This window comes from Cygnus atratus, chromosome 5 (genome assembly GCF_013377495.2).
Source record: "Cygnus atratus isolate AKBS03 ecotype Queensland, Australia chromosome 5, CAtr_DNAZoo_HiC_assembly, whole genome shotgun sequence".
NCBI classification, from domain to species: Eukaryota; Metazoa; Chordata; class Aves; order Anseriformes; family Anatidae; genus Cygnus; species Cygnus atratus.
In genome coordinates this window covers 28,681,746-28,706,278 of record NC_066366.1, presented here as the reverse complement: position 1 = coordinate 28,706,278, position 24,533 = coordinate 28,681,746, and the positions used below count along the sequence as shown (strand labels likewise).

General features: G+C 44.4%; 1 protein-coding gene across 6 annotated transcripts in view; it reads right to left on the bottom strand.

The window, feature by feature from the left end:
* The window catches only part of GALNT16 (polypeptide N-acetylgalactosaminyltransferase 16), a 68,588-nt gene that overhangs the window by 14,328 nt on the left and 29,727 nt on the right, over positions 1–24,533 (bottom strand). For all 6 annotated transcript variants that reach the window (XM_050710762.1, XM_035539121.1, XM_035539123.1 and 3 more), the window contains exons 2-11: positions 20,624–20,799; positions 17,515–17,613; positions 13,539–13,606; positions 11,535–11,600; positions 10,333–10,454; positions 8,625–8,712; positions 7,434–7,518; positions 5,966–6,069; positions 1,253–1,379; positions 477–569 (exon numbers count right to left, since the gene is read on the bottom strand). In XM_050710762.1, the coding sequence (XP_050566719.1) occupies positions 477–569; positions 1,253–1,379; positions 5,966–6,069; positions 7,434–7,518; positions 8,625–8,712; positions 10,333–10,454; positions 11,535–11,600; positions 13,539–13,606; positions 17,515–17,613; positions 20,624–20,799 (1,028 nt within the window). The remainder of the gene's footprint in view (positions 1–476; positions 570–1,252; positions 1,380–5,965; positions 6,070–7,433; positions 7,519–8,624; positions 8,713–10,332; positions 10,455–11,534; positions 11,601–13,538; positions 13,607–17,514; positions 17,614–20,623; positions 20,800–24,533) is intronic.

Here is a 24,533-nt window from a genome sequence, read left to right as displayed (position 1 = left end):
CTCTCTCCTGACCTATAAACCACGCAAAACACTCACTCATCAGCAAAGAGGAGTGCACCAGGTAGCAACCTTCCCCATGTGCCAGCTCTCTGTGCTTGGCCCTCAGTTCTGCATCCGCACAGGAGCTCTGGATCAAGCTCTAGTAACAGCATAGCTCACATTTCCAGAGCAGCTGCATGCTGTATTAGAAAATATTCTCATCCACTTAAAAAGTCTGGCATTTTAATTTCATTATAGATCCCTTTGGCCTTCCATTAACAAATGATTTATGCAGGGTTACTGGGGGAAAAAATAAAGTGAATTAGAAGCAAACCTCGTTAGCCAGACACTTGAGTTCCAACCCTCCTGGTGAGCCAGCCATTCAGAACACCTCTATTTCTGTTTCCCACACTAAGTCCCAGAGAAGATCCCATAACTATTTCTTGCTAGCAAGCGGCTTACCAGAGCTCTCCTCCCGAGGTTGTGGAGCAGCTTACCTTCCAAATGACTTGCCAATGGCTGACGGCCGGGCTTCGTAGTAGTACTGCTTGTATTCGTCCATCCACACTTCTGCCGTGCGCTTAGTGTTCCTGCATGGGGACAAGGAGATGCTTTGCTGAGTGCTGCTGGAGATCCTGCTCTCCAGGAGAGCAAGCACAGGGTGGCCAGCCTGCCAGGAGGGAGTGGGGGACAGTACCAAACATGAAAAAAAGTGAGCAGTATGGTCAGATTTAGACTGAATGTATTAACTCTACAAAGTCTTGCACGGATGTTACAGCTCAGAAGATAAAATGAAGAAAAAAAAATAAACAGCCAGAATTCAGCATGATTTCTTTCAAACATGCTCATTCTGCAGAGGTAACTGGACCGACTGTCACCATCACCCTGATCCCTTTCCCCACGTTAGAATAATATTACGCAATAATTCAGCTCGGAAAGCATCTCTAGGTATCACCTAGTCCAACCCTCCCACAGAGCTTCAAGTCTAGCACATGTCTTAGGGCAGTATCCACAAATGGTCACAGTCTCTCCCTGGGGCACTGCTCCCCACCTCCACTGCAAAGTGAGGAAAAACAAGCTGCAGGAACACAAACAGACAAGGGAACAGGTTTTGTGCATAGACAACAGCAACTCATCCTACCCTTGAGAACAGATGCTCAACCACAAGCTGTTCTCTGTCATCAGGCAGAAAAACAACAAAGAATTCAGACTTAGTTAGACATGCTCAACATCAAGGTGATCTGTCTATTACCACGAACTCCTGAGCACCTACTTGATGTACGTCAGCGCGTTGCCCTCAGGGAAGTCATAGGGATGGCGCTTCCTGAACACGTGTCCCACTCGACTGCAGGGAACAATCTCCAAGCTGCCACCACACATCCACACTCGGAAAGAGAGCTCTGGAAGAAACCCCCAAGAGTTACACAGCTGCAGCCAGGCCATCAGCATTTCCAAGAAGAGCAACCTCAGCAATGTGCCTGAAATCCTTGCCCCTCTGCTCTAGATGTATTTCCAGCAACAGCAAAAACAGGAAAAGTGATGCCATGGTGAGAGTGAAAAAACTCTCCTCCCTTCATTAAAATGGAGGCAACCCCTGTGGCTCAGAGACTCCCTTAACTTTCTCCAGTCCCATTCCTCTCTTTGGTCCCCAGAGCAATTCAATTAGATACATTTCCATTTAACCAGATCCTAGTGGATGCTCTCAGGCCTTCAGGACAGCATTCGACAACAGACTGATATCACCCCCACACCCATCTTGTTTTGGACTTCTCTAATTCTCCCACCCAACATGTGGATGGAAGGAAAAAAAGAATTCACTGTGTAAAGCAAATCACGTGAGGAAGAGAAGGGACTTGGGAGACAAAGGAGAAAGAAGAGAACAATATGAGGGCACAGAAAGTAAGGCAATGCTTAGGGCTGAGTCCTCTCCCCCATACCTCCAGCTACATCACCTGAGTTACCACCTGAAAGCAGAATACCTTGAACACTGCTTGGACATGATCTGCAGTTGTCCTCTCTACATCATGCAATGTGATAATAGCACAGCTGAGGAGACTGGTACATATACAGGCAAACACATTTCCCTAACCTGGGGCCCAGAACACTCACTCTCTGCAGACCAAGTACCACAAGCCAAGGAGCCCCTCTACTTTTGCCACTGGCCTCTCCCAAGCCTCCAGCAATGGCAGTATATCCTGTGTCAACACGTTATACATCTTAAGGTGCTTCATTGCTCTTGTTCTGCTTGGCTATGTCAAAAAAACAAAATAGAAAGAGGATGACTGGTTTGCAGTTTGTCACCTGTTGCCCCTGCTGGGGGAGCTAGAGAGAGCAGAAATCAGTCTAATAGCGTCATTATAAATATATGGAGAGAACCCTGTTTCCTGAAGAAATTCAGCTGGTCCTGAAGCTAAATTCAACATTTTCTTAAAGGATTAGAAGAACATGGAGCTTTGATGTGCAGGCACTTATTTGCATCACAGAAGAGATATGACCTCGCTCAGGCTTATGGGTCTGTCCTCACAAGTTTAATCACTGCCACACCGGAGGGGTTTTCTGCTTGTGTTTCATGTGCCGGTGAGAAGAGAAGTAAGAGGGAAAAGGCAAATTAGCTGGGTAGTTGGTTGGGATTTCTGATCAAGTCCTTACAAAAGGGCTTCAGATTGTGTAGACTGATTACTTCAAAAAAATTACTCACTTGGGATCTCCCTCCAGTAATGCCCGAATTATGGAGCTCTGATGCTTAGAAATTAAAAAAGAAATGATGCATCCACTTCTAATGGCTGTTTCAAAGCATGTACACACACTAACATCCTTTTGCTCTTCATCTTTCTCCATAGCTTTCCTCTCCAGCTCCTAGGAAAGGTTGTTTAAATTGTGTAGTGTGTTTCTCACTCGGTTGGTTGGGTGAATAGTGAGGAGAGGTATTTAATCTAGCTTCTAAATAAGTGGACTGTATTTTGTGGCATTTCTAACTCTAGTCTCTCCCTGACCCTTTCCTACAGCTTATTGTTTTTAGTCTCTTTTCAACAGGGAGTTCCAGCTTCAAATAGAGGAAGGGCTCCAATGAAAAAAAAAAAAAAAAAAAGACTGGGGGGGGCAAGACATAAATTTCTGTCTGGTGTTGTGTCCGGCTGGCATTTGCTCTCCTGAAATGAGGTTCTGATTCGCCCTGGCCTATAACAAAAACAAAATTCTCAATCTAGTAGGTTTAACTTAAAGCAATGTCTATTTTCCAAGAGAGGAATCCTCATGCCATATTCGTATCTTAGGCACACAGACAGACTTTGCATGACCAGGTTTGCAGATGACAGAATTCTTCAGAAAAGGGGTGAAAGGATGCAGGTTTTTGGCACAGAAAAGAAAATGGAGATCAAGCATAACTTACCAAGGACTTTCATGCATCCTTTGATGAAAAGCATATGAGAATTTTTTGCTGTATGCTTTCCAGAACCTGGCCTAGTCCATATACGTTTTAAATGATTTAATCACTGTGGCTTTTCCCCATGCAGTGGAAAAAAAAATGTTTTTAACCAGCTTACATCCAGCTGGAAGAATACTCTGGCAGCTGGTAATCACTACCAGAACACTCCTATTTACCTGCTGTGTGCATAGGGCTTGTCCAGCTCTTAAAATACATTCTCTTACTGTTTCCGTGTGGAAAAAAAGTTAAAAAAAAAAAAAAAAACACTAAAAATGGCCTTTGTGGCCATTCTCACCCACCCAAATTAGTCAGAGCTACTCTCTCACCTCTCCTACAAATAGTGACCTTATCCAACCAGTTCCTTTCCACTCAAAATTGTAACTCGCAGTAAAAAGTTTCAGAACATTATCAACATTTTTCCTTGATCAGAGAATTTAATTTTCAATTACGTATGGAAAACATTTTTTTCAGGGTATAAATTCACCACTCTAAATACTTTTTCAAGGAAAGTGAATACTTTTTGTTGTCAAATACAGGTTGGTTTCTACCCTTCTGCTATGCAACAGCAACAGGCTGAATGTAGAAGCCACTGATTGAATCATTGCCTCATATTATGCCAACGAGCTGAACAAATGTTAGCTTTAGAGAACAAAAGTAGTCTGTCTTGTTTTTAAAATATTTTCCCATTGCTATCATCACACTGGTGCTGTGGCAAGGCATCTCAGGGACGGTCCCCATTACACAGAGCATTGTGCATTTAGCCTTGATTTCTGAAGAGAAGAATCAAGGTGCAGGGTAAGAGACAAGTGATGGGAGACAAATGTACACCGGAACTGCACAAGGCAGAACTGGCAAGCCCTGAACACCTAGCCCAATTCTACACAGCCTGGCCCAGCCACTGTCAGGCTGTACAAGAGCAGTTTGAAGGAGGAGAATGAAGCAATTCTGTGGAGGTTTTTGTCATCTGTATAGGCACGAAGGGCTGTGGGTGTGCAGGTAATTTACTGCCACTTATGGCAGAGAGCTCTGCTGAGCACCAGCTACTAGCATACGCACCAAACAACAATGCTAGGCTCCCTGGCAGGCAGCAGCAGACAATGAAAAGCCTAAATAAATATTCTTTCACTATCTTTGGGGTTTACAGCTTTTACGCAGTTGCAGCTGAGAGGCTGGCATGATGGCTAAGCAGCTGACTCTGCAGCTGGAGCAGGGCTAGTGACAGCAAGGAGCTGAGGTTGTCTGTGCAGAGCAGTCAGAGGGACACAGGAAAACAGATCCTCATGCCTAGGTAAATGCTCCCTGTTATTTTTGCCTACAACACTTAGCAGACATTACTAGCACTGCTAGTTGAACAACTCTTTTTAATATCATGAATATCACAATATTGAAGCAAGACCTCAGCAAACTGAGAGCATAAGCATGCATTATTAGTATCTTGTTTTTAAAAATTGGTACCTTGATATTCTGTTACTAGACAAAAATATTATTTCTTGGTTTCAGACAGCATTTCAGAAAATGGCACCTCTCCCAGCTGTGTTCAGAGAAACAAAAGTCTCTTCTTACTATTTCGTTCTTCCTAATCGGCCCTTCAGGTGCTAGAAAATGCCATATAAATTCTTCTTTAAAGGGATTTATTTACAAATCTGTGATATTTATGGAAGCTGTAGAAACAGAATATGTTTTTTTTGCCAGTGTAAGCAAGAGAAAAGTCAATTTGACTGAAGAACAGAGGAAAGCTTTTGTCACGTTTGCTCCACCTACATCATTTCTAAATGAATGCCCCAAATACTTGAGGTCTCCCTGAACATCTTTTCAATGTCGTTCTTCCTTTTGTCACTAATCCCCAGTGACAGCGTAGCATTCCTTCACATGGGGCAGAGAAAGAGAGATCTCTGGAATAGCTGTGCCACCATTAGGTGCAAGGAGATGGGTTTCAGCACCACATCCTGAGGTAACTGCCCTTGAATGGACAGTTTACCCTGGGCCTGTGAATTCCTCAGATGTTTATGATGCTCTAGTTTGCTTCTAAATGTTTTCATTCTGAGTGTATTTATACACAAATTTCACTTACAAAGAGGCTTATTTTATTAGGAAAAACATCCTTCAGAGCTATGAAGCTGGGAGAGTAACTCAGACTTCTCTAGGAAGGAAGAACAGTTATAGGAAGAGAATCTCAGAGTGACTGTCCCTTGCAGAGTTGGGTCAACGCAGACTGTCATGTGAAGGAGGACTGGACGAGTATTCTCCAAAAGCAAGCAACAATTTAAATATCAGGACTTTTTGTTTTGTTTTGTTTTTTACTTATTCGTACCATAGAAGTACATAAGTATAGTATAGTGCATCTGCATGAAAGACAGTGATAGTCCGGACCTCAAAGAGCCTCCATTTACTTTGCACAAAGATAACAGATACAATTCTGACCAACATGGGGATTACCTGACCATGTCCGTAGCCTTACATCAACATGCAGATCAGTCCCTTGAAAGAAGAGTTCAGCTAGGTGACGAATACTGCAGGGTGGTTCTTAGTTAGTATCATTCGCCTGAAACACCCTAAGCTTACCAAAATTTTCTCCTCCCCATATGTCCATTTGAGTGTCATATTTTCCCAGGTGGTTAAACCAGGACTTGTCAATCACAAAGATGCCTCCTGCTATGACAGGGGTTCTGGAAAAGAAAACACAAGCCCACACTAAATAATCACAAGTACAAGTGCATGCAACACCACCATCATCACCATCTACATTTTAGAGAAGAGACAATTTGTTCAGACCCAACAAATCCTACCTATCCAAAACAAGAAAATAGTAGAGCTGGGGCATGAACAGGAAACTTCTGAGATGCCCCTCACTAGTTCCTCCTCCTTTTTCAGATGGTGCTGCAAGGACTACTTGAAAAATGCTGTCTTTTGTACTTACACAAATATGTGCAGTGTGAAGGAATGACAAGGGTATTGTCTGATGACTGTGTTCACCAGCCAGACATGGTGTGAGGGGCCTTGCTGCATGTACTGCTCTGCTGTCAGTAAACTGGCTGCTTCCTGAGTGCAAAACAGAGGCTCACAAATTATGCAAAGGAATTGAATGATACTTTTATGCTACAAACAGCAAGCTGTCTACCTATACAGATAAGCACTGACTTTTTATATCAGGATTTGTCACACTCTACATTCCTGAGAACCCTGTACACAGCAGCATGGCTGTCAATAAACTGCTCCAGCCAACACAATCTATTTTGTCCATGGACACACTTATTTAGGAGAGGAGGTCAATTCTATGCCCAAATTACTAGGTGAGATTCAACTCCCAGGTCTGCTTTACACTTCCCAAGGTGATTGTTTAGCTGCTTCATTCCTTAATTCCTTAATTCCACCTGGAAGACAGAGGTAATTAAAAAAAAGGGATTTCTGAGGCATTCAGAGTGTTGAGTGAGGGAGATCACAAAAACAAACATATAGAACAAGAATAGGTAGCTTGCAGAGATGGCAAGACTACAAGCCTGTGACAGTATATAATTACTATTCTTACATTCATGGAATAATACTCTCAGGATTAGTGTACCGATGCATTGTAAGATTTCTTCAGAACTAACATGATTTTTAGAGAGCAAGACAAGGGAACGGCATGGAGCTGCATCAGGGGAGGTTCAGGCTGAGTATTAGGAAAAGGTTCTTCACGAATAAGGTGGTCAGCCACTGGACCAGAATCCCCAGGGAAGTGGTCACGGCAGCAAGCATGCCAGAGTTCAAGAAACATTTAGACAATGCTCTCTGATATATGGTCTGATTTTTGGGTGGTCCTGTGGGGAGCCAGGAGTTGGACTTGATGATCTTTGTGGGTCCCCTCAACTCAGGATATTCTATGATTCTGGGATTTTGTCATTATTGAGTGAATACTATGGTATCTTGTCCTCAGCAAGGCAATCCCTGTGCCTTAAAGGGAAGGTCTGCCATAAAGGGAATTCCTTGTCATGAAGGTGAAGGCTTATAAAGGCATTTAGAGGATTGCACACAGTCCATCACAGACAGCTACCTTATAGACTGAGTTGGGTCGGTTCGGGACATCTTCTGCTCTATAGGAATCTGCTCCCACTTAAAGTGAAGGCTCCAGTCAAACCCTGTGAAGAAAAGAAACACACCAGATAGGTTTTGTTCTTGGTTTTCTACTAGCTTTAGTGACAGCCTCCACCCTTACATCATAAGCTACCCTACTTTCCTTCCCTGACCTCCCTTTTCTGTCTACCCAAAATAGGAAGAGTCTATCTTAATGTAGCTAGGAAGCTGACAATTTACTGTCTTGGCGTCCTCATCCCTTAGCAGTACAGGTCTCTGCTCAGTTCCACTCTACATTTTCAGGAGAGTACTGTCAGTGTGAGATGTACTAATTAGTGCTGCTGCATTTTGGCCAGTTTGTTTTACACTTTCCTGCGTACCAGAGTTATAAGGCTTTAATCAAAGCACTTTGTGGGGTGGAACATGATGCATTGTGGAAACAAAGGCTTGCAGATCATTTTAACCATTTTCTCCTCTGAGCCTACCATTTATTTACAGTTGGCCTGTGGTGGAGAGCTGAGCACAGCAGTCACTAGCACTATACCACTGTTAAGGTTAGCCACATAGGAACAAAGCCTGGACACTTGTGCTAATAAAGAGTTTAATCTTCTCTTCCTTACTCTAGTGGCTCTCTCCCAAGGAGCAGATTGCATCATGCAGAAACAGCCCTAGATGCTAAAAGGACCACAAGTAGCACAAGAAGAGTGAAGAGTTTGTAGGGGTGGCTTTCACCGATCTTCTTTCCTACTACCTTCCTTCCCTTCCTGGAACCCATAAAGAGTGATCTCCTTGGTTTATGAACATAAAAACAGAGCTCAGAAGAAGAGTGTTTCATGCCTGGCTGCTCAGTCTGAGTGCCACAGCCTAAAAATCCTGCTGTTCACTTGCAGGAGGTAAAGTGGCCAGAGGATATGGTGATATGTGTAACCAGTTAACTAAGCCCTGATACTGCAAGACACAATGACACTGATGTAAGCTCTAGAAAAAAACAGTATTTGGGCTTTAATTCAACTCTGCAAAAGATCTGACTTAGCAAGTTGCAGGAAAAGGAGGACAGAGAACCCATCAGGAAAGAGCCTCACTATTTTCTTGTAAAGCTGAAGAGAGCAACAATTATTTTTTGTGCACCATCCCTCAGGCCAAGCTTACACAAGCTGTTCATTATACCCACCTCCCCGCAGATCTGCTGATGCTGCCAGGTAGGCAAAATTATCCAGGCTGATAACATCAATGATTGGACTCACCACTCGGGTATAATCCTGAAGGAGATAGAGAAAGGGGAAAAAAACAGTCAGGCTCTTCTTGAGGGTCTGGTAAAACTGCCAGAGATCATAAAAAACTCAAAGCTGCACATGTAACATGCAAATTTTTGTTTGGCTTCTCCAGCATAGTTCTGACAGCTGGGCAAGTGATGGATGTACACAACATCCAAACAAGGAGATGGTGGGTATTAGCCAAGTGTACACCATGGAAATGGGGAACGAAGCGTGAGACCCCGATACCCAGAAGTGCTGCTAAGAAATAGCTCTTTATTTTCTGCCCAAGTCACAGGATGTGAATCACTGTCCCTAAGGTTTTGTGCTCATTTTTGATATCTATTGACAGCATGCTTCCTGCTCAGCCATCCTTGAATTAACTCATTGCCATCAGCCCAGAAACAATCAACCCACGAAAAAAACATCTCCCTAACAAGTGTTATGAATCAAGGCTCCATAATTAAGAATTGCAGTGCCAAATGAAAAAAAATGTAATATTAAGGAACTGGGGATACTTTACTGGCCTTGAGGTGTATAGATGTTTACAGTCTTATTTTGCAATCCTTTTAGTAAATGGAACTTGAGATTATAACAAGTTTTCATCATGAGACAGAGCATTAAAGACAGCCTTGTGACAGCTGAAATCTATGATGAAACAGAGAGCTGGCAATTCCAGAAACATCATCTGGTTATCGGGTACCTGCCAACCTCCCCAACCTTCATACCAAACCTCCATTTTGTGCCTTGAAATAGCTCCTCCTGCTGTGGCCTGGCTGGCCAGCATGGCACAGCCTAAGCAAGAGCCTATTGTTCATGCATATCCCCTTAGTGCTGTGACAGCTGCACAGAGAGTACGTAGGCAGTGCCTGAGCCCGGTGCTCCAGCCACTGCTCCAACCAGCCAGCACTAGGACCGGGTAGGGCAAGACTGAAATCCAAACCTGGACCCACATCAGGAATGTATGAAGTAGGTCTGCAACAGGCTGACTTGAAATCTGCTCAGTAAATAAGGCTGGAGTTCACACCCTACCATTTGCAACTTAGATCCTTCCCTGAGGAAAAGAGTAAGGTTCTTGCTGCTTAGGAACCCCATGCTGCTGTAGCTTGACTTAAACAGAATTAGTAAAGTAAATATTTATGGGCTTCCAAGATGGAGGATTTATTGAGCATGACTAAAAAGCAGAATCTTTTAAGTCATCGGCCCTGAAATTTCACCTTCTTCCACTGTAAGCCAGACATGGGTACAAGTCAGCAATGCAATCAGGGTGACAGCTGCTAACATTCCTGTCTCGTTTTCACTCTTCCAGACTCATGACAATCCTTTCCCAAGTGAGCCAACAAAAGGACATCCCTGCACTCACAGGCAGCTCCTCCGTGCTGGGAAGCTCCCGTCACTCAGCACCTTCTGCCTTGTCACATCGGCAGGAGAATGGATGAAGGCCATCAGGGATCTGTTGCCCATCTAGCTCAGGCTGTATCTTCCTCTGTAACAGCCTGCCTGAAAAGAGGACTACCTGGGAAGGCTCTATCCTTGCTGACACTGTTCACAGCACACAAGGGCACAGGATTCATCAGCACAAGGCAGGCCAGCCCCAGCTAGTCCAGAGTGGGAGACGGTGCTCACCTCTTTCACTCTCTGAAGCATTGGCTGCAGCCACTCGCTGTTGACTTCACAGTGACTGTCCAAGAAGGTGAGGATGTCGGCGGTGGCCACTTCAGCTCCTCGCACCCGAGAGCGAATCAGCCCTGCGATGAGGAAAGGACGGCACAGGAGCCAGAAGGTTAAGAAGGGAAACAGCTGAGCCTCCTTCAGAAAATAAACTAATTGTCTGGCCATAGCATGAGAAGACCAAATGATTCTCCACTATCACACCTCTGTCAGGAGCAGAAAGCAGCTACAGCAGGGCATCCGTTGAGGGCCACACCACTATGTGAGCCCTCCCAGCACACAAAGAATGACCTAATCTGCCACTTCTGTCCATGCCACTGAACTTTCATCCGGTTCCTGCCTTGATGACAGTCCCCTTCCCCTCCAGCCCTTCCCACACATACCTTGCTGCTGCCTGGGCCACACCTGCCCGGTGTCTCTCCCCTCAGAGCACCCCGCTGCCTCTCTTACCACTTAAACAGGAACCAGCTCTACTCTCTTGCTGCCTTTCTTCCTTCTTATCTACTCCCTTTTCTCCTTTATTCTGCCCTGTGGTCAGAGGTGTCAGTCTGGCTCTCAGACATCTCCATACTTTCCTACAGACCATCCCACTACCTGGGATAACTTTCATGAATGGAACAGTGACTCCTGTCTCTCATTTCAGACCCTTGCTCCAGGCCTGCTGTGCACTGACAGCTTTAGAAATCAGCCAGAACATTTGAGTCAAACTAGAGAGCAGCTGGGTAAGTCAGTGTTACTATTTATGCACACAGGAGATAACATTTTTTTCCTTAATTGTATTTATTTATAATATAATTGTTTTTCCCTTTCTCACATCTCCTAAATGGCTTGTTACCTTGCACTCTGAGTTTAAAAAGACAGATCTTCCATCTGCACCTATACTCATAAAGATCTTAAAATGTGGTCCTTGTTTTAGCCAGGACCTCTGGATACCACTTGTCATTATTTAAACTATGAAACAAGAGCCTTGGAGTTGATAAGACAGGTTCTCTGTCCACAGACCTACAACATTAGGACACCAAACCCTTATATTGAAAAAACAGAACAAAACAAAAAAACTGTAATGGTAAGAAACAACACACATGCAGCTGACAGGCAAACAGGGCCACGTGGGAAAATCCACTAAAACTTTGCACCTGCAAAGTTTCCACACTCACCTTCTCGACGGGTGTTTCGTAGACACTTGACCTTCGGGATCTTGGTAAGGAGCTGGCAGTCCTCAGCTTAAGGAATGCAAAAAAACATTTGGCACACATGCATGAATTACTTGGCTTCAAAAGAGAGCTCCAATTAACTATTCTCCTGCATCTCCATGGGAGGGGAATTTCTGTTTTCACTTAGTATCACATTAAGCAGCCTGATGGCCTTAGTTCTCTTGTCTAAAGGGTACAGAAAAGAGCGCTGCTTGCCTGCTGTCCACCTCAGACAGCTGAGGCTTTGCTTGCTGATACTCCAATGGGCCAGGCCATCGCCCTCCTACAACTCAGCATTTCACAAGAACGACAGGGCATATGCTAGCAATGTGGCACTGAGCGATGATAAAACTGAGGGGCTGTAGGGAGCCTGGGCTGTAAATTGCAGAAGTGCCAAGTAAAAGAGAGGCCTGTCATATAAAGTGATCTCATCCATTCTCTTTGCCTTCAGCGGCTCATCTGGGCATTTCCCAACATTTATTCTCAAGGCAGTTTCTGCTTGATTTTATTTAATGTAAGTCACAGGGATCTGACCTGCTTCCTTGGAGATGCTATTAGATTAATACACGGGTGCCTAACTGAGGGCTTTGCTGGCAGCTTGCCAGAATCTTGTGCCATCCCTCATTTCCACTGCCCAGGGAACATGATGGAGAGCAGCAGCTACCATGTCCAGCCCAGCCATAGCAAAGCACCAGGTCATGCAAGTTTCCATGACTGCATGGGCTTTGCAGGATGCCATGGGCTACACTGCCTGAGAACTGCACTCTCTCTACTCCTGCCCTAGCAGAAGTCACAGTAATAACAATTTCTAACACACTTTTTTTCCCTTGCTTCACCAAGTCCTCATCACTTTCCATGTTTATTCCACACTCCTTTTCATGTCTTACATCCCCCCTTGCCCATTTTCATCCTCCCACAGTCTCAGCACTCTGGGGAGAACGCAAAAGCCATCATCCAAAGTGCATCTCTTGGCACAGTCCTGCAGGAGCATTTCCACTCTCAAGGACACATGCAACCTGAAATACTGCTCTTGTGTGGGCACTTTGGCAGCTGCCGCACCATCCAAGTAAAGTGGCAGGTGCTCTCAAAGTCTACTGAGATTTTGCTGGACAGCTGCTACAACAGAAAGCATCACTCATCTTGGCTAAGTCACCATTTCAAGAAAGTACAAGAACCTTTATCTAGTCACTCACTCTCCAGGAGTGGAGCACATCACTCTAACAAGTTGCCAGCACTGGCAGACTCTCTGTATTTTTGCAGAAACTGAGGTAGATACTAAAGCAAAGAGTCATCACACAGGTACTAAAGTGTCCCTATGGAGGTGCCTCAGTGGAGTAGCTGTATGACCACAGATATCTGTCTGCCAGAGAGAAAAATAAGAACTGTCATAGGATGGGGCTTTTTGATTTTTTTTTTCCACTTAGGAACCTAAATGGGAATTTCTGGCTGAGCCCTGTGCAGTACTGGTGCCAGAGATCCATCGGCGTTGATCTGGAACACTTTGGCCACTGAGGTTATGCTGGAATTTTCAGGTGCTGAATGTGGGACACTTAGGACTGTTTAGAGGTGCTCAGAAACACCCAACCCCAACAGCTGGATGCAGCTCAGTCCTTATCTAAATCAGACTGAGGCTCTCGGAGTCTTAAATACCCAACCTCAGCATTCAACTTAAAAAGAAAAACATAAAAGTTACTTAGTATTTAGCTGCAAAATCAAAAGAGCAATGCTTCCATACCTCAGCAGGCCGAGGCAGGCTTTCCTAGCTACCTGTACTGGACAAAAAAAGCAGGAAGCTCTGGCCTCTGCCATGCACATGCTTAAACCAAATACAAAGACCACCTCCCTTTCGCTTTTCTCTTGCACAGACATGATGGAATCTCTGGGAGAGAGGGGGACTAAATAGAGCAAACAAAAATATGGGAAACATGGGGGAAAAAACAAGTGCAAGGGAAATGGGTCCATACTTACGATCTGAGCTGAAGTCATCTACCAAAATGATCTCCTGGATGAGGCTGGGAGGGGTGCGGTTCAAGACGCTACAGGGATCCAGAGAGGAAAAAGACAATCTCTGTGAGTTGCCAAAATAATGACAATGGCAGGGCTGACACAAGTCTGCTGTACCGTGCATTACAGCAGGAATAACAAACGCCAATGGAAGAGGTAACCCTGTGCTTGTACCCCTTTTGGTTGTTACTTGTCTTTCTTTCAAAACAGCCATGACACCTGCTGAGACACACCTTTCCTTGGGCTGGCTTCCACTGTACCTTGCAATGCCACCAGAAGTGCAGTGAGTTTGTGTCTGTAGGACACAGAGGCTTTCGCACACAAGGAAAGGTGGTAAGAGTTTCCACCCTCTACAGAGATTGATATCCTCTAGTACCCTGGAGTTACTTTTTGTCTCTCTCATTTGTTTAAAATGCTTGAACTAATTTTTATGACCTTTTTCAAACCCCTCCCTTGACTTTACAACCACACAGCACACTCCCTCTTCGAGCCTCCTTCAGTAAATGCACAGGCAGGTCTTCATGGCCTCCAATAAGATTGCCCATATGCTGAAAGTCCCTCACACTTGGGCACCCCAGTGAAGAGGACAGTTACGCAAACTTCAACATTAAAAATCAGAGGTCAACACTGTCCTCATGGTTCTAGCAACCCATCTCATTCCAGTGGGAGTTACTCTTCTGATTTTGAGTGATTTGGGGGGAAGTGTTGGTTAAGTACTTTCGGTTTTCTTTTTTTTTTTGGCTTTTTTTTGTTGTTCTATACAAGAAACACAACAAGCATAATCTCATACTCCCAGGAATGGCCCACTAAGGCTGTAGAGAAAGAAGTTACTGTCTTGCTAAGTAGCAACAATGATGGCTTTGCATACAGAGCCAAAGTTTCCTTAGTTTTCTGCTGTCTCACACTGCAAAATCCTGACTGCTCTGCTGTTCAGTATCACATCCCACTCTATTTCAAATGTATGCTGCTTCATACATCTCAAGAGTATTTGTATTTTGAGCTTATATGTCCCTGGATGTCTGAGCTTGCATTTTTCAAAGCTAAACCTCATTTGCTGCTCTTGGCTCTTACTTCTCTGGATCCTTTAGCATTGCATAGCGGGGTGGGAGGTGGGAGATGTTCCTCTTTGCATTTATGACTGCAGCTTCTCCCAGCACAGCCATTATCTGCATATTTTACAGACAAGGTTGCCCTGTCCTGAAATACTTGTCCATGCAAACTCAATGCAAAGCATTAGCAATCCAGACTGGCTGCATACTGCAGCATAACAGCTGTAAAATGGTATTCTAATTCTTCTCCCACTACCTCGACTGCTAGCGCTGCTCACATTTTCTCCACAAGTTTCAGGTCTTCCAAGTTAACGTAACTGGCAAAAAAGCCAACACTTTGTTCTCCCTTCCTCAGTTGTCCACTGATCCCCCAGTAGAGGAATCGTTCTTGAAGAGTTCACAGCTTCCTGTTCAATGTCTAGTTTTGCTCTCAGCTCTGCAATAATTTGCTGTGGATCCTTGGGAAAGGTACTTTATCTTCTTTGCACTTCATCTTGCCTGTTTTTTAACAACAAACACAGTAATCCTACTATTTCCCTTCAGTGAGGTGCTGAGACTGGCATGACAATCAATTACTCTTGGGAACAAAGTGTATTATTAGGATTCCAAAATCCAAATGACAGTTGCCTTTTACCGTAGAAACACAGACTTTTGCCTCATCTCAAAGATACCTTACCACCTTCGTCTTTCCTCACAGCTTTGTTGTTCTTTCAGTGTCCTTACTCTGTCCTACGACACCAAATCAGCAACTGGCAATAGTTTTTATCTCTGCTGATCTGTCCATCCCTCATCAGTTCACAGATACTCTTGTTTATTCCAGATGTTAGCAGAGAACCATCTCTTTTTTCTTGTGCTCTAAAATTGTCTCCTCTTTTGCCATTATTTAAATTGTCATCATAACGAGTTACAATACGAAACACTCTAGCATTGCAACAGCATCCTTTATGCATAATTTATACAGGCTGCCTGCATAGGCACTGAACCACCAAAACAGTTGTTCAAGCCCTTTGACTTAAAGCCTGACCATTCACCTTTGCACTTACACAGACAAACAGTACCTGCAATACTGGCTGAAATCAGAAATAAATAGAAAGAAAGGGCAGTTGATCTTCCCTTCTACAAAAATCATCACTGCAACAGACGTGATGGTATCACTTAACAACTAATCAGGCAGAGACACCAATTATTCAAAATGGCTTTTGAGTGACAGTTATTTCCAAGAAGAACAGGATGCCAGGCAAGTAACTGGTTTGCAAGTGACAGCTACGTCCTGACAAGGAAGAGATCAAGCAGGCATGCAGCTCTTGATGGACTCGCAGCACTGGCAGGACCAAGGATGCCAGCCATTTGTTATGGAACATTCACAGGTCCTAGTGGATAGCCTGTTTCCCATTTTCTTCCCTACACACCTTCTTAGTCACTTGCTGGATATTTTTAAACAGTTTTCTTCCTCTACACTGAAAACTAACCAAAATTCATCACAAGGGCTCTCTGCATGAGACCAGTGGGATTTAGAGCAGCATGGCCTATTCATACATGGGCCTGGTCTCTATGGCATCCATTTTTCAAGGCCTTTGCTGGGGGCTCTGGGTTGCAGAAGACCACATCTGAGAGACTGGTGAGACCACTTCTTAAGTGCTATGTCCAGTTCTGGGCTTCACAGTACAAGAAAAACAAGGATGTGCTGAAGCAGGTCTAGTGAAGGACCAGTAAGGTGATTTAAGGACTGGAGCATCATATGTATGAAGTGAGGCTGGAAGAGCTGGGATTGTTTAGCCTTGAAAAGAGAAGGTTCAGAGATGTTGCAGTGCCTCTGCCCTTGGAGATATTCAAAACTGACTGGACACAGACGTGAGCAACCTACTCAAGCTGATCCTGCTTGGAGCAAGCCTGGCCCGCTAATGCATTGGCATTGCTCATCTGCTCATTAGTACATATCACCCCCATAGGACCTGGATATCAGTTTCTCTCTTTATGGGTTACTGCTGTTCTGAATGTCATCTTCTCTACATTTTAATTATCATAGCATCTGGCTATTTGATTGATTGCCTTGAGATCTTTCTTAAGGATCACACTACTACAGCTTCTGAGCACCTAGCCATTTATTGTCTGACCTATGATGTAATCAGCAGAAGTCTCCTGCTGTTGCCCTAGCAGCACCGTAGTTCCAAACAAATCTGCTCATTTTCTGAACAGTGGCTCCGCAGAACTAATTTTATGGTTCAAGAGAAAAGGAAATGGTAAGAGGTAAAAAGGCAGAATGTGTTAATGCAATATATGCAGGCTTCTGGAAACACAGCAGCACCAAACCTGGCAGACAGAAACCCAGCCTTCCAGCCACGAAGAAGCCTGAACAAGCCTGTTATTTATTCACAAAGCACATTCCTCTAAGCCCACAAGACCTGACAAGAGAAGTTATGATGATGAATAATGCATTCCTGCTAGTGATACTATGAGTTCAACCTTCCACCTGGACAATTCACTCTCCTTTCAGCCTTCACAAGCTGTTCCTGGACCTGCTTGCAGGCTTCAGGGACCATTTGTGCAAATGCTTGATAAGTCAGAGGGCAAAGGGCATATTTTATGTAAAAATAAAGAGGAAAAGAGCTTCCCCAGGTTCTGCAGGGGTGATGGGGAGGGGAAGGAGCAGCTGTAGCATTGCTCTGTGGTGCAGATAACTGCATGGTCCCATCTGCTTGGGGATGCTGCCAGGCCCTATGCCACCTACTTAACTGGTCAGATTTGGCCACTGCTGATACTCAGATATCAAGAGCCACTAGTACAAAATAGCAAGCAAACCTTGCTTGCCTAACCACTGCAAATGTCTACACCCACCAGTGGTGGCCTTCCAGGCACCGTGGTTTGGCCACAGCACCCTGTACTGAACTCACCTCTTCACCGTACGGAGCAGGGTGGAGCGGGCCTCGTTGTGGAAGGTGATGATGAGGCTGGTAGCTGGCAGGTCTGGATCATAGCGTACAGAGGTGCACCTGCAACACGAAAGAGAAGAAGTGTGAGCCAAACATCATCTACCAGCAGCTGCTGGGGCAATGCATCTAGAATTTCTAGAAGATAAGAGAATAATATGCTAAAACCAGAAACAGCACAGTGGAGATGCAGCAAGGGGAGCTCAGCAGCCCCTGTACCAGGGTCAGAAGAGCTTAACAAGAGCTGAGCCTGTTCAAAGGCAAAGTTTTGAGGCCCTGGTACCTAAACTCATAATGCTGCATGCTGAAGAGAGCACATGGCTTTTATATGGAACAAATGTTCAGTAACATGGATTCCAGCCCAAGGATTCACCTGTGTTTCATGTGACCTCTTGTTTCTTCATGCACAGCACATGCACATGCTAAGGATGCATGGAGATGGTAGATCCAGACATCAATTTGTATTATTTGGACATTTCCCCCCTCATTTATAGGAGGGGAAAACACTGCCTAGTACTGTGATCTGCATCAGAGAGCTGCTGAGGTTCAGCAGCTTCTCTTTTGAACACTAGTACTGCAGCTGGCAAGGGAAAATAATTTCTCTTATCTTCTTATCTGACTTTGTAATGTTAGGTATGTATATTCATTCACATACTCAGAACGAAGAATTAACTCAGAATCAGCTTGCACCAGGGCTGCTTATACCCTGTGGACAACAAAAGTTCTTGGAGGAGAACAACTCACAAATATGAACCCTGGATCCAATTCTGGCAGTATTAGAAATGGCAGATTTGGGCTGATCTGCTCCTCCAGAATGCTGCCACCTTAACTTCCAGCCCATATCAAGCAGCAGTCAGTCTGCACTAATTTCCTGCCTGGCAAAGAACCTACCCCTGAAACTGTGGCCTGGTGTTCTTAACTACTTAAGACCATGCTTAGACTGAATACATCGCTAGAAGGAATATAATTCATTTCTTATAGCCACTACTTGTACTCCTACATTTAGTTACTATTTTTTCATGGCTATTACAAAATTGTTAACTATTTTTATCACCACGTTCAATCCTACTGGTTTACAACTATTCTAAATCACCACTATTTTTCATTGCAATATTTTATTAAGACAACAACTACTTCTTACAGCAATTTTCAAACATACAAAGAAGCTTTGAAAAGACTAAAGTGAAAAACATGCAATCAGACGGGAGACATACCACACTTATTACCGTTTCAAAATAAATCCATGAAGTAATGAATGTAAAATGTATTAAGTCATCAGGAAGTGGAAAAACAAAAGAGACAGGTGTATGTGTTACTTGAGAGAGACCTTCTAAGACCTCAGCATTATTACGGCATCACAGAGGACAAGGATAAAGTTTGTGCTTGAAAGTTGGGTCTCCCTTTGCTTTGGATCAGAAAACAGCTACATGCAGTTAGAAGCAGCTTGTGGGATGTGGATAACCTCTGCCTGGATGCCTGAAGAAAAAATAATGTGGTAGTGACCTGCTGACCCCTTGACTCCTTAACCTGAGGCTAGAGCCATTTGTGACACAAGGAAAGGCTTTCTCAAACCACATCCACTTGTATCAGCTGAAAAAAGTCCTCATCCTAAGTTGCCATCACATCAACCATTCCAATATTGTTAAAATGCAAGGTACTCAAAAACTCCCTCATTTCCAAATTGACCTCCCTGCAAAAAAGAGGAACATGGTAATAGGTTTATCTGCCCTGATTATACACTGCTTAGGGACTCCCCGTTGCTTAAGGGAATGTTTGCAAAGCTGGGGCCTGAAGCGGCCATACGTTTCCATGGAATAGCATATATGTCTGTCTTCAGACTGAAGTGCACAGACAGGGCTTTTCACAAAAAGCATGCTCTGCATGATACCACAGATCATAGATCAAAATAAATAATTCCTCTTTGAAGGAAGCTGTTTTTAGGCCAGAACATGACAGCAGATTAACGGAAAACAGCAATTCTGCATGGCACGGAGATCTGTCAGCAAGGGAGGACATGCACCGCTGCCTCTGAGTCACTAGCAAGCCAATCCCTAGCACTATGTCAGGGAATGGGACCACAAGACTTTCATCTCACAACCAAGGTTCCAACCGCTTACATTCACAAAGCACCCTGATGGCTGTCAGTGCTGGCAAACTCACAAAGCTCCATTTCTCCTGACATCCCTTTCGCAGTTTCAGTCAAACTGGATGCCTGGTTTCCCTTCCCCAGAAGCTAAGAGGTGTTGCTTTGCAACACTGGGTCTAGGTTCCAGCCCAGACAGACCATCATCTCAGGCATGGTTACTCTGCTTCTATTTTTTCTTCTTTGAAGTAGGCTGTTTTGCACTAACCTATCACTATCAAACCTATCATCTTCAAGGTACAATGTTATCCTTCTGTACTGAAGAAGGTACAAAATAATTACCTGGGCACTATTAGTAACTTAAGGATGAGTTTAATCAGCAGAATAAATTCACCCCCAATGAAACAAGGACAGAACAACCAGCACTTTGCAAGCCATGAAATATTCACTGTATAAAGATGAAAATCATGTTACTTTCATCCCCACCTCAGCACTTTTCATCCAAAATGTAACACTCTGGCTGGAAAGAACACACCAAATGAGTTCAGACAGCCAGGGTACACAGCAGGTGAGAAAAAACGAAGTAAAGCAATGTTGCAACAGCTGTGCACCTTGCAGCCAGGACAGAGGCTCACTGAGAAGCCAGGAGTGCGGGGGGAGTTATACAAAAAAACAGCTGCCAGTTGAGCAATTTAAGCTGCAATGGAGGGGCTATGCTGAAACCCAAAAGCTGAAATAACAGGATGGTGCTCAGACCTCGGAGAAGATATACTAGTAAAGCAACAAGCTGGGCTGGGGCTGAATTAGTCAGAGGTCTTTGTGCATTTGAGACCTTTGCGGATTAACCATGAAACAAAGTGAAGTAACAAACGGACCCTGGTGAATTAAAACTAAAGGCATCCTTTGTTAACACTGCAGAACAACTCAGCGTGGCACTGGACTCCCCATAGCAAGCAGCAGCCATGGTGTGGAGCAAGGGCTGCACAGTACCTGTAGTGCCTGGTGTCCCGTATGGGCCGATCGCTGCTGAGTTTGTCGCTCTCTAGCTGATTAAAAGCATGCTGGCGGTAGGGGTCTTCTCCAGCCTTCAGCAGCTTTGAGGACAAATAAGCCTTCTCATCAAAACCCCTCCGGCTGTTCTTCTCTCCTTGGGGTGCCCTTGTCACCTGGAGCAGAGATAAGCATCAGAGCATCAGGGAGAGCAGTTGATCCATGTTTAGACACACGTAACACGTTTGGATGCATACACTAAGGGAGGCTGTTTGCCACATATCTGCAGGTAGCTCGGGTATGGCAGAAAGCAAGACAGGCAAGAGCTTGGAAAGGTAAGCAGGAAACCCTCACAGATGTAATGTTATAATTGCCTTCCCTGAGGAAAATTGCAGGCCTCACTACCCTCACCGACTCAGCTTCAGTTGAAAGCTGCTTTCCTGATAGTGCAGACGGAGCCAAATTCTCTGTAGCACTTGTTACACAGAACATGCAAGACTGCAGGCATTTGGAAACCTTTTCAGACAGCATGGGCTTGAGAACAACCTCCAGCCAATATGGCTGAAACACAGTATTTTGAGGAAAATTTTCAGCCTTTCATCATTCACTACTGCTTATGAACACAGATGGAGTTGATTTAACAGGTTTCCCCCTTTGCCTTGCTCAGCTTTGTCCAGTCTCACAGAAGTCCATGATAAAGCTGGAAACTGCGTATGACCATCCCCAGTCCCACACACAAGCTAAAACAACAGGGCTATCCCTCTCCACTCCCTAAAGGCTTCTTAATTTCCTTTCCCAGGTCACGGAGTCAACACAATGCCAACACTCGAAGACCATCCCGTAGGGTCACTGTCTCTGAGAAGTGCTACTCTGCAGTGTGGACAACCCTAAGAGACCTGAACAGTTGAGCAAGATGATGGCAAATGAAATTCAGTGTACGCAAGTGCAAGGTAATGCACATTAGAAGAAACAAACTACTCACACACACTGATGGACTGCAAACTCAGTGTGACCACATGCATTACGGATCTGAGCATCCCCATGGACAGCTCAATGAAACCTCAGCACTCGGTCTGCAGAGGTGGAATATAGGACAAAAAGTAGAATCACAGAGTATCCTGAGTTGGAAGGGATCCACAATGATCATTGCGTCCAACTCCTGGGTCCCCAAAGGACCACCCAAAAAATCAGACCATATGTCTGAGAGCATTGTCCAAATGCTTTTGAGAGCAAATGCCTAGACTTAGAACAGGAGGGAGAAAACAAATTATCATGAATGCTGTAATACAAAATCATTGACAGCTCGGCAGTCATGGCCAGAGCACAGTTTTTGTCAAACCAGTTTCTAGAAATACATTTTTGGAGGATGAAGAGAAATTAAAGGTTATAACTATTCAGTTTGGAGAGAAGATGAATGAAATGAGGGGGAGGAAAAAAGGAAGAAGACCCATAAAGTTATGCCTACTATAGCCAAGGTCAGCCTGATGCTCAGATTTCCCTTTCTGACCATACAAGAAAGGAGAAAACATCTTGGCATGGGATATAAAGCTACACTACTTTCAGTACAAGAAACTTTATCAAACGCAGCATACTCAAGCTCCTGCACATGGATTTACCCAGCTTAGGTTCAGGCACACTTTGGCAGATACCCTGCCTCTCTTCCACCACTGCAGGCACCTCAGTGGGGACGCCAGCCCCTGCCTCCCTTGGTTCTTAGACTTTCCCTGAGGTTGTATTTTCAGTACAAGGAAAAAATAGTTACTTTGGTTCCTTTAAAAGCTGAAATGTTTTCCTCCTCTAATTTATATTTGCAGTTATGTCAAATGGAGCTTCCTTTCTCTTTCTCATCCTAGAAAACAAACTGTTGTGTAGCAAAACCCCAGCTAATCCTGCGCCTTTAAACATTTTGCGGTCACTCACTTGCCCTTTGCTACTTATCTCTGCCTCCCCAAGTCCTGGAAAACCAACAGCTGGGTTTGGTTTATATTGCCACGAACATTGTGCAAAACGCTGGAAGCAGCAGCAAGCCTGCGGGAGCCGTTTTGTCAGGGCACTGCGAAGGCAGCGGGGCAGGGCCTGACCCCATCCCACCACCCCAGCCAGGAGCAGGCAGACAGGGGCCCCGGGGCAGCCTCAGCCCCTGGAACCTTCCTTGGGGACCAGACAAGGCCCGGGACATGGGCCCAGCTCTGTGGGGTCCATGGCCGAGCAGGGCTGTGGGGAGCGGGAGCCCTGTCCTGCTGCGGCCTCGCTGGGCTGACATGGCGTCTGGGCAGGGAGTGAGACACAGGCCACAACACGTTTGAATTTGAACTATTGTAGGTAATTCATCTAACTAGCATGGTTCTCACATTACTACTTTTTAAATTTGATGCATACATAAAAAGCACTAGGAATTAGTTACCAGTTAAGAACACGTCTCATTTTTAACTCGGCTGGTATCTCTCCGTGCTCTCTTTAAACGTGGAAGAAGGAAGATTCGGGGAATGATAACTCAGACAGCCTAGCTTCAGCACCCAGAAAGATGCTGCAACGAGTAATCAAACGGCCGATGCGTGTGCACCAGGAAGAGAAGAGGGCAATAAATAGCAGCCAACTGAGATTTGACAGGACCACATCATGTCAGACCAAGATAATTTTCTCCTGTGATGGAGTAATCAGTCTTAGGGGTGTGGAAAAGCAGTAGATATGACACATCATGACTTTGGTAAGGCTTTTGATACAGGCTTATAAGATATCATTAGTAAGCTAGAGAAATAATAGCCTAGATTAAATTGCAGGAGAATGGGTTGAAACCGACTGGAAAGCTGCTGCTGTCAGAGCACAATTACCAACCGTTCACTGTCAGAGCAGAGAGGCTATGGCAAGGGCAGGTTTTAGGGGTGCTGGATCCAGGGCTATTAAGTATTTTCATAAATAGCTTGGATCTTGAGACTAAGAATGTTTATCAAACCCCAAAGAAATCCAGCAAAAGGTGTCAGAGACATTGGGGAGCCAGATTGGAATTCAAAATTATCTCAATGCATGTAAAAAGTATCTGAAAACAATACCTGTAATTCAGTAAAGGAACTCAGACCTCTAGAGTTCAGCAGGACTGAACTAGTACAAAAAAAAACCTGAAGAAACACCATGGTAGCAGTTCCTCAGAAAAGCCATAGACATTACAGCTCATTACAAACAACACAAAAGCAAAGCCTGATAAACAGAGGAGAGCAAACACCATTCTCAGTGGTGTCCACACTGCTACATAAAAGCCCAGCAAAGTGAATATAAAGCTTCTTTTTAAAGGACTGACTTGCTTTATCAGATTCCTTCCCTAGAGCACAGATGTTTGACTATAGGACATTCATGACTGTTAATTCAAAACATACTTAACAGGAACAGCACAGATTCTCCATGAAATAGTAATCAGTTCCCCCACAAACTCCTCTGAGCTGGGCAGACTGACATCAACCCCCTCCTTCCTCTCCCTTTGCATTAACACCTCTCACTAGAGGAGAAAGTCAATATAAGCATATATGAGCTTTAGGTACATTAAAGGCACATTATGTACAGCTGAGTTCAGTTAAGGTTTTTACCAAACCAACAGGATAGCTCGTTGCCATAAACCATATGGCTAGACACTCTGTACCCCCATGCTTGAGGCTGGAACTACAATCGGGAGTTACAGGAGCAGAAGAGGCCAGTTCCTTTTGACTGATGTGCTATGACAGACCCTAAAAAATTGCTACATGAAAGCAGAAAAAGATTAATAGGCACTGGAAATTTGAGTGTCTAGACTAGGGATTAGCAAAGTAGTTTGCACAAACTAAGATCTGACCCAAACATTGCTGCAATGTCCAGCACAATTCACACACCAAAATTTTAGGAAATACTGTAAGCCTTCTAATCTCATTTTACCATTTCTCTT